This window comes from Anarrhichthys ocellatus, unplaced genomic scaffold (assembly GCF_004355925.1).
Source record: "Anarrhichthys ocellatus isolate YVR2014 unplaced genomic scaffold, GSC_Weel_1.0 scaffold3, whole genome shotgun sequence".
Classification (NCBI taxonomy): domain Eukaryota; kingdom Metazoa; phylum Chordata; class Actinopteri; order Perciformes; family Anarhichadidae; genus Anarrhichthys; species Anarrhichthys ocellatus.
The window spans coordinates 5,195,286-5,205,895 of NW_022280033.1; the positions used below are offsets into that span (position 1 = coordinate 5,195,286).

The 10,610-nt window shown below is 41.8% G+C and overlaps 1 protein-coding gene across 2 annotated transcripts in view; it reads left to right on the plus strand.

The window, feature by feature from the left end:
* Positions 1-7,852: 7,852 nt before the first annotated feature.
* zbtb18 (zinc finger and BTB domain containing 18) overlaps positions 7,853-10,610 on the plus strand; it is an 8,824-nt gene continuing 6,066 nt past the window's right edge. Inside the window, exon 1 of one of the 2 annotated variants that reach the window (XM_031877554.1) lies at positions 7,853-8,306. Coding sequence is in view for 1 of the 2 variants with exons in the window: in XM_031877535.1 (XP_031733395.1) it covers positions 10,539-10,554 (16 nt within the window). In the remaining variant the exon portion in view is untranslated. Of the gene's footprint in view, positions 8,307-8,345; positions 10,555-10,610 lie in introns of those variants that run through there. The other variant, XM_031877535.1, reaches the window with a different exon arrangement.

The following is a 10,610-nucleotide window of genomic DNA, read 5'->3' on the forward strand; positions in this document are numbered from 1 at the left end:
GTGTGTGTGTGTGTGTGTGTGTGTGTTGTGCATGTTTTGTTTTGGTCTCTGTGTGGAAGTGTATTAGCCTTTTCACTGCCTGGGGGCTCATTTCCTGCTGCAGCTGTTGGCTAGTTCCTCTGACATCTGGACTGAAGAGAGACAGACAAGCAGGCAGACAGTCAGAACAACACAGAGGCTACAGTGGCGCTTTTCATTTCAACATGATCTCTGAGATCTCCCAATAAAGATGTGAGGAGATCACTCCGCTGTTTGTGCCCTCTTGGCCTGGACTCGGCTGTTCTGCATCTGCAGTATTTATTTAAAGCTCTGTCCATGTTGGTGTTTCCCACTCCCTCTCTCTCCCTCTCTCTCTCTCCCTCTCTCTCTCATTGTTTGAACGTGTATTCTGCTTGGACAGATCGAGCAGCTGCAGCAAACCCGACCATATATCTGGCTTCTGGAGGTCTGGTTATTGTTATGTGTTCTAACAGGACAACAAATCATCAAGGAAGTCCTTGTATGAAAGAGATGTGAAACATTTCAGTCTGTAGGCAGTTTCAGTAGCCATGTTCCACTGTTTGCTATGACAGCGTTTGGGGTATTTCTGTAGAAAAAAACAACAATTATTATGATATTTCACCTATAGGTAGAGGTGAAATACCATAAGACACTCCCCCCAAAAAACCACTTTAATGGGGAGAAATAAAAGGGTTGAAACCTGAGGGAGAGCAACAGAGGAGGGATCCCTCTCCCAGGATGGACAGAAGTGTAATACAGTATATGTCATGTGTACAGAATGAACAGCATAATACAGCTACAACACATTCAATGCATATGACATCAATTATTCATATACTGAGAGTAGTAAGCAGAATAATGATGTAAAAATGATGACTACTAACAATAAGAGCAGCAGTGGATATAGCAGAATAATAATGATAATAAAAGAAGTAATGGTATCGGTTATAGTAATAGAAATGCACACATCCATATATATATATATATATATATATATATATATATAAATAAATAAAACCATGGACCTAAACGATGGAGCCCCCAACACACTGCTAGCAGTGTGAATATATATACTGTATATTATTTAGTATTTTTATATGCATGCATGTTCTTTATTTGCAATTAATCAATTAGTGTTTTATTTTTAGCCACGTGGTGTGTCTGTGGGGCGCTCCATCATTTAGGTCCAGACTGATATATCTCACCAACTGTCTGATGGATTGTCATGAAATTGTATTCACACATTCATGGTCCACAGAGGCTGAAGCCCACTGACTTTGATGAACGCTCGACTTTTACTCTGGCGCCACCAGCTGGTCAAAGGTTCCGCTATTCCATCTTGACATCTACTCGATGGATTACCGTGAAATTTGGTGCAGACATTCAAGATGAATTGTAAAGACTTTGGTGATCATCTGTCTTCTCCTCTAGCGCCATCATCAGATTACATTTTTACTTCAGAACAACTACAGGACTAATGACACGTCCATCTTGCTGAGCTCTGCTTTGTTTGTGCTTAATTAGCAAATAAGCTAACATGCTAAATATTTAGCATGTAAATATTATACCTGCTAAACAACATGTTAGTATTGTCATTGTGAGCATGTAAGCATTCACCTCACAACGGCATGACTGTGTGTCTATTACATGTTTTTGTGTTTTAAAAAAAATGGATATAGCAGTGTAATACAAAATATAATACAAAAGCTAAATTATTTGGAAGGGAAAAGCCCTGAAATGTCCAGCAGGGGTGTTTGTCTGTGACAGGACGGGTGGCCAGATGTAGAGTCCCCTCACCACTCCAGTCCACCCCCGCCACACACACACACCTTCTCTCAGCTCAGCGACGGGGACGGCCGGCTGGCTGTTGGCTTGGAGGCGCCATTAACCAATTTAGCTTCCAGATGTCCATCATACAGCCACAGCCAAAGCTGCATAGCTCTCTCTGAGCTTCACACGCACGGGTGCGAACACCCCCCCACACACACACACACACTGATGCTGGGACACAAACGGATACATATAGAACGGCTGAGTCTTCCGATGTACAAAAGTCTCACTCACTTTAACACATCACACACATACACTGCACTAGTGCGGCTCTCCTTGTGTGTGTGTGTGTGTGTATTTGTGAGTGTGATATTTGATTGACAAGTACAGATCCTGATAAAACTGAGACTCGCTTTTTGATCATTTCTAAAATGATCCTCCACTGTCTGGAGATAAGTAAGTTAAATACACAGTTGTTTCTCCTGATGTCTAGTTGACCCATGAGACATAATGAACAGACACACACACACACATGCATAAGGATGTGTGCTCGCATACACACGTGCATGTCTAGAAAGGCAAGTATGCACACAAACCGCACATGTAAACTGGAGCGTGCACTTACACATATTCACTTTCCTCAAATGGACAGATGCTGCACCTCTAGAGGCACAGAGACCCAGCAGCTGTTCCCCAGCCAGTCAGATGGACTACCATTGGTACTTCATGAATATTTTACACTCAGTCAAAATGGCTGAATTCCAGACTCCTTCAACTGCAGCCACACTGGTCCAGATGATCAGATCATTAAACTATATTGACCGACTTCCTCCCACCGTCAGCTGGAAAAAAAACAACTTTGCTGCATATTTCTTAGAGGTTCTGACTTAGACAAAAAGTTTGTGTTGAGTGTCTGAAAGGAGGAGTTAACTGAGGGGGCATTGTGTTTGTAGTTTGAGTTTGAGTGTAGTGTGTTCCTTTGTGTTTTTAAGGGTGTTAAAGGGTGTTTAAGGATGTTCTTCTCTTTGAATCTCTCTCGATGGAACACAGTTTGTGTGAAATATGCTAAATCTAGCAGAGAACTGTGAAGGCATTGCTCGGCTTTTCTTTGTGAAAGCTGCGGTGTAGGTGGACCAGGTCGGGTCGTTGCTGGGAGTACACGTTGCAGAAGACCTGACCTGGTCCACCAACACCGCAGCTGTGTGACAATAAATTCAACTTGATTTTGAATCTTGAAAATCCTGCAGAGAAAATCCTGCAGAGAAACTCCAGTTTGATGTCGCAAATTTGACATTTGACTCATGAAATCAAATCGTGACAGTGCAAAAAACCCGGCCCTCCATATGAGTATGTATCTGCCGTTCCGTTGACGCAAACCAAAATGAGACAGGCCTGCTTGTTGCCATGTGCTATTAACTAAACATCTCCACATTATAACTGTACTCACATTATAAACATACAATATGTATATATATCTTCCAAGCTGATAGACTTTTCTTCCTCATCTTCCTCTTTGTCACAGTGGCTGCTTGGTCCAGGCGTAGTCAGGGTGTTTGGATCTATAATTTGATGTCTGGGATGCAGAGAGGAAAAAGACCAGCCAACTGTACTATTAGAGATTGCTTCAATCTTTCTATCTCTCTGTGTCTGCCTCAGAGGATGGATTGATCTCATCGCTCTATAGCTGAGAGTCAAACATCTGTCTGCCTCCCTCCCCTCCCTCTTCCTCTGTCAGCCAGCCAGTGTCTCCCAGATCGTCTCCCCTCTTGCTTGCCTCTATTACGGGCATGATGAGGGCAGCTGTGGGACATGCTGTGGAGGATTGGGAGGCTCTTGGATGGATGGTTAGATGGTCTCAGTGTCCCTCAAACCACCAGGACAAAACAGGAGAATTTGGCCAACAAACGGAACCACCATCCTAAAAAAGTCCTAATCATAGATTTCACCTCTTCTTATTTCAGACTTTTGTGTCAAAAATGTTCCTCTAATTCAACAACAAACTCACTTTATGTTCTGTGCTCAAATAAGTGAGTCAAGCTAAATTTATTTTACCAGACACGCATATTTAGCTCTTATTCATTCAGAGCAACTTACAATTAGTGCAGATGAGCTTAAACTCAATCTTCAAATTGTCCAGTATATTAAAGGCCACATGGAACAATATTACTGTGTCCATAAAAAGGCACATACATGGCATACATGAAAAGAGACTGTTGTGTATTTAAAATGTTACATTAAATGTGTTTTCAATAAAGAAATCCTGCATACAGCACTCTGAGACACCATTAATGCTGCATTTCTTTACTGAGAAAAATAAGGCTCATCATCAGAATCCCTTTTGCTTACAAACAGCTGTCTGTGTTAAACACCTTTGAATATAAAAAGCCGTTGACAAGTGAAATATAATTAATTCTGGCAAGGCAAGGCAGAGTCTGTGAAGCGTATACAGTCGTAATGTCTCAGGGATGGCCAGAGGTTTTTCTCTGAATCGCTTCTTCTGCCAGATTCGAAAGAATGCTTTTTCTTTGCTTCAGACAAAGGAACAAACCTGCACTCAGGACTATCCGCTTCAGGGGGACTGAAATAAAAAGATGAATAATGGTGTCATGCATTTTTCTTTGAAAAAGGCATCAAGAATACAGTGAAGCGACACGACAAACAAGTAAATTGTGGCACAAAAGGCAGCGACTGTAAATCTGTCTTTTCTTTACTTTCATTTATATGATTACACATAATTCATTTTTTTCTGTTTCGGAGTATTGTTTGATTAAATACCCCGTACGTAACTACTGTTTAATATTTTCATTGCATGCATTATTAATTTTCCTCTATGTGCTTTGGCAGCATATCTTTTAATCAAAATGTCATGCCAACAAAGCTTCAGTGAACTGAATAGAATATAGAGAGAATTGGAGTGTAAAATATGGGATCTACAGCGACCTCCAGAGGTGGGAAGTAGAAAGAAAGTTAAATAAAATGCTGTATTTACACTGAAACAACACACAAACTACCCGAGCACTGTCTGAAATGTGTGCTGTATAATTCTTATTGAAGGAAACAAAAGATCAATACAACAGTTTGAGGATCTGAGGAAGGTCTGACTGATTACCTTTAAATAAATGAGACTATTTGTGGGTGTGCGCTTTTACAATTTCTCTCAGTTTTTAAGTCGAAAAAGAGAACTAAACCTTCACACAAACGTGTCGTCTTTTGCTGTGGACGTACATACAAGCTCTGCTTTGCATATTGGACTTTTTATGTATTTTACTTCCTTCTGCTTTGTCTTTAGTTTTCAGTTTAGGCACGATGAAATGGTAGTACAGATAATTTCAAACATCAGGCTGGCTGTGCTTATTTAGCGCACAGATAGACACAGACACAGACAAAGACACACTCACACACACGCACACGCACACACACACACACACACACACACGCACGCGGCTATATTCTGGCATCTGTCAGTGGCAAAACAATATGTGGATCAGAGAGGGGAACACAAGAGCGGTGGAAGAAGACGTTTAGAAAATTGCAGAGGAATCTCTGGAGGCATTCACACACACACACACACACACACACACTGACACATACGTACACGATTTCAATGCATTCAAGGCTATCTGAGGAGCATCTTTCTCTTTACAGCACCGTCTATACATAGGAGCTACAAAAGAGACCGTCTGACAGCGAGGCGTGTCTTCCATACAAGCTGATAAAACATTACTCTAAAATGAAGCTTGATGTTTAATGAAATATGCAATTACCTCAAGACTGGTTGGACTACTTTACATGTATTGCTTGAATTAGCGAATACTTTTGAAAGTCTGTCTCTAAATCCACTCTTCTGTCGGCCTCATGTTCTGCGGCTCCTGCCCGTGAGCCCAGTTGTATTAGCCCGCAAGAACAAGGGGCTCATTGTGATGCTCGGGTAACGTGGACGCCCAAATTGACAGACACATAACAGGGTCATCATTCATTTGCATTTTGAACAAGTCCTTCAGCTATGACACCGGATCGTGTGAATCATTACCACACAGGGCTGCAGTTCATCCAGCCATCTATTAGTAACGCCAATTAGTTTACTGGGACAGGTTTAGGGGAGGCGGACTCACTCAGGCAACTAGAGCTGCCCAAACTTTTTCATGTCAAGGCTCCTAGGACAGACGTTTGATTAAGCTTTTTGTCTCAGTGACCCACATTTTAAAAGGAAAATTAAAAAATTAAAAATGTTAGATATGATTTTACAGCAGCAGAGTGAAACCTCTTAATGTTAAAGTGTCATAAACATTTATTTGGTCTAATCATAGCATGACTACCGCCCCTACAAATGATCAGATTTATTTTCAATCTAAGCTGGTTACGACACAATTAACTGGTTGTTCATTGTGTTTCCGGGGCCTCTTTTAAGTCCCCTGGGTGTACCTTGGTTTGAGCACTTGCAATTCTAATTGTAATTGTGAGACAGGTTCCTACATTTGCTTTTTTCTTCTCTTGGATGTCATGCAGAAAACGTACAACTCGTATGTCTCCGGCTCTTCATGCTGCCGTTCTTCATAAAACAGGTAATAAAAAAAAAATCTAACCTCGAGCAGATATATGAGAAAAATACAATCTCACATAAGGCTGTATATAAACTGCAGGGTCCCATGTTGAAGACCACTGCAGTGCAAAACAAGAATATGTGTTGTTTTTCTCAGTGAAGCTACAGATCCAGTCCAGTAGTAGTTGCAACAACCTGTTCTTTCAGGTTGGTTTATTGTAAACTGAAACGTACAGGTTAAACAGGCCTTGCCACACGGACAGATGTCATTTCTTCAGCAAGGCACAGGAATGTTGAGGGCGATACTGGGACGTCTAACCTGTTGTAATCATCAGAGTATTAATTTAAAGAAGACAATCTGAAGATTCGTTTGGGAGATTTTTAAGATGTTTCTGTCAAATCGCTTTTAATATGCAATAAATCAAATGAGCACATCTCTGCCTCTATTTTCACAAAACAAACCTGCCTTGTGCGGCTTTATTTTCCACAACATCCACAGTGTTTGTCACTGAGGGGTTTTCCTGCATAGAGCAAAGACTGACAATCTGACAGCACATCACAAACTGAAGGCAGCCATGCATGTAAACCGTAATAAATGCTGTCTGTTTGACGGACACTATCAAGACACAGTGAGACAAAAAGGAGGTAATCCTCAGCACATCTATAATGTGTTTTAATGCAACTGAATGCCATAAGTCAAATACCATAAACGGTGAGTGTAATAGCAAAGCTAATATTGTACTGGAGGGCTGCATCAAACAATTATTTAACTATAGATTAATCTGTAAATTATTTTTCCCATCAATTAATGAATCGTTTAGTCAATAAAATGTAAATACCCATCACATGAGCTCAAGTTTAGCTCTTCAAAACATTTAAGATGTTCAGTTAAAAGTGACACAAAGAAACAAATCCTATTTAAGAAGTTGGCAACAGAGAATGGTTGACATCTTTACTTTATAAACCAATTAAATGATTAACCGATTATCAAAACTGTGGTGGTATTCAGTGATAGACTAATCAGTTATTTGACTAATTGTGTCAGTACTAGAGTACTGCAAATGTAAGTGAAAGTACTGAGTTCAAATGTTACTTAAGTTAAGTACAAAAGTATTAACATCAAAATATAGCATACTTTAATCTCTCAAAAAAAAAAAACAACCCATAAGAACCAAAAGTAAAATGATGTGTTGAGTAAAAAGTACAATATTTCCCCCTAACATAAAGTGGCATTACTCAAGCCTAAAGTACAGTACTTCAGTAGTAGTATAGTAGTAGTATAGTAGTTACTTTCCACCACTGCAAACAGTTGTTAGCTCTGGAAGTGGTTCACCTGTTTTGTGTCTTTGATTAACACCTTCTTTTTTTTTTTGCCAGCTACAGTCTAACAAAAAGCTGTTATTATTTCAACAATGCAATACAATAAGCATTTCCCCCTCCTGTCAAGGTGCTGCACCTGCTCACATCAGCTCCGCCTCCACTCCCCCCCCCCCGCTCCGACTTAACTACAGTACCCAGGCCGCACCGCGCCGCTCTCCATTCTCTCCGCTGCGCCAGTCCGCCTCACTCGCAGAACCAGTTGGTTTGGCCCAGCTGCTGCTTCTTCTTCTTCTTCTTCTTCTTCTGTGTGCTGCTGCTGCTGTTGCCTGGTGTCAACCTACGCCGACGAGAGAAGAAGACATATCCCTCCCTCTCCTCTGTTTTTTGAGGGCCGCTTTCCAATTTGCTTTCACTCGCCTCCTCGCCGGCACCATTGGCTTCCGTGCCGTGCCAGTCAACTCGCCTCCTTTTTCCTTCCCAGCCCCCGAGTTGAGCAGCAACAAGCTCGGAAACATCTGTCCGCCGCAGAGTGCTAGACTCCCCGTCTCCTCCGCCTGCACGCCTCGGCAGCCTGTTATGGAAATTAGTCCAAAGTCAATCTAGTTTTGTCTCCGAAAAGGAAAAGAAGAAGAAGAAAGGAGGACTTGACGGAGGAAGACGTTGGACCGTGTTGTCTGTAAGTGCTGCCTCTTAACACCGGAGTCCGATTAAAGGAGGCTCATGAGAGCGAGGGAGGGTTAAAAGTAGCTAAACCTTCCTTAGCATTACTGTGTCGTCTCCTCGCGCACTAATACTCGCTGTGTTAGCTCTCGCTCCTCGCTGTTTTAGCCGTTGTTGTCATAGCACCGGGGCCTTCCGAACAGCTGTAAATGTATCAATATTGTAGCCGCTTGGCTTTACTTTTGTTAGCCACGTTCGGTAGCTACAGCTAGCTGCTGGGTCAGTGTGTGTGTGTGTGTGTGTGTTTGGTGTGTCTTCTGCTCACAAATGTGTTGTTGTTGTTGTTTAGTTTGTTGTTCTTTTTTTTTGTTGGTGCTAATTTCCTCGACGGATAAAGTCATTGCCGTGGTTGACTTCTTTTTTCTTTTTTTTTTTTTTTTTTTAGGGGCTGCTTCTAAATGAAGTTAAGAAGCTGTATTATTGTAATTTAGAACAAACTTATTCATCACGGTGTAGACTTGTGTGTGTCAAAGTGTTGGATATAACACTGTCACGGTATTTAAGAAAAAGAAAAATGTTTCGGAAGTAAAAACATAAATGGAAATCATGCATCAGTTATTGTGCAGCGACACACTGTAATTATAGATGCTGACTGAAACTCCAGTGGTGAAGTTAATTAAAGTTTAACTCGTGTGATTTAATGTCTGAACGCTTTTTTTTGTTTGTTTTTACATAAGCTTATTAAAGATTGTAGAACTTGGAGTCGACCAAATGTTTACATCGTTAAACCTATTTCATGTTTTTTTTTTGTAGGTGAATTTAAAAGAAAAGTGAACTTATATTATCCAGAAGTGTTTGTAATTAACTTATAAAGAAACATAATGTTATTTAGCAGGACATTAATGTGCGTACATGCCTCGATATTGTAATAAAAGCCACCGGTATGCTGGACTAGTCCGTTAAACTTGATTAACGGGTTTATTTTGAGAATCGGGAAACAAAGTGAAAATAAGAAAAGAAACCGAGTTTTGTGGCTGGACATTCACGCTCCATACACATATATACATGCACACTTTCAAAGCGAAAGTGAAATAAAAGGCTGTTGTAATAAGTTTCTCCCCGGGTCATTAAAGGCTTGTAGACCTTTTGTTTCGGGACTTGCACTCATCAGGTTCTTTCTTTATGACTTGTTCTCATTGTTTCATTTCTGTTCCTGTCAGTTGTCCGAAGGGTCCGAGGGGGGGGGGGGGGGGGGTAGCTGGGTGGATGAATGAATGAATGAGTGAATACAAGACTAGGCAGCGGCGCTGAACCGTAAAGAAGTGGAAAACAATATCAGCTGCGTGCGTCTGTCAGTTGCAAATGTGCTGTGTTGGCCTTTGTTTATGGTTATTGGACATGTGGAGGAAGACAGGGGCATTTAAACAGGAGGAAGAGCTTTTTACTCAGAACCTCTGTATAAAAAAAACATCAACTTTCCCATTATTCCTGTTAGTTTTTGATAGCAGTTGTGGTTGCACGATTTGATGAGCGACAACTCTTTTCTGTTTTCCAAAAATCAGCACTGCATTTAGTAGACCCGTGTGTGTGTGTGTGTGTGTGTGTTTTTTTTTCCCAGAGAGAGAGAGAGAGAGAGAGGAAAAAGGGGGAGAAAGAGAGACAAAGTTGCGTGGTGTTGGTAGAATGAAAGAGGAGTCTGGTGGCAGGAGTGTAGAGGAGGCAGCATATGGCTGTAGAAAGAGCACAGCTGGAGGTAGCATCTCCATCTGAGGATGATGTCAGAGCAGCTGACAGGCTGCCATCCACCCCACCACCTCCTCCTCCTCCATCCCTCCACCGCCTCCACCCCTCCCCAGTCCTTTATTGTGAGTCTCAGCGGCAGCCTGGGAGAGTTAGTGCTCTGTGTGCCGTGTGTGTGTGTGTGTGTGTGTGTGTTTGTGGCTGCCGATCAGCGCCAGTTAGGAGGAGGAGGAGGAGGAGGAGGAGGAGGGAGGTGGTATCTCGTTCCCCCTCCAACATCTCCTCCACTTTGCATCTGTCCCTCGCAGTTTGAACAGCGTGTTTTTTTTTTTTTGCCTGCCTGCCTGCCTCCCTCTTCTTCTTCTTCTTCTTCTTCTTCTTCTTCTCTCCTCTTCTACCCACTCATTGATTCCGAGAGAGCAAGCAACGAAGAGAGAGAGAAAGAGATACACAGCCATTCCCAGCCAGAGAGCCCAGCTATTCTGCTACAGTGGAGTTAATCAAGTTGATGCATACTGCTGCAGGTATCGTCTTGTGTGTGTGTGTGTGTGTGTGTGTGTGTGTGTGTGTGTGTGTGTGT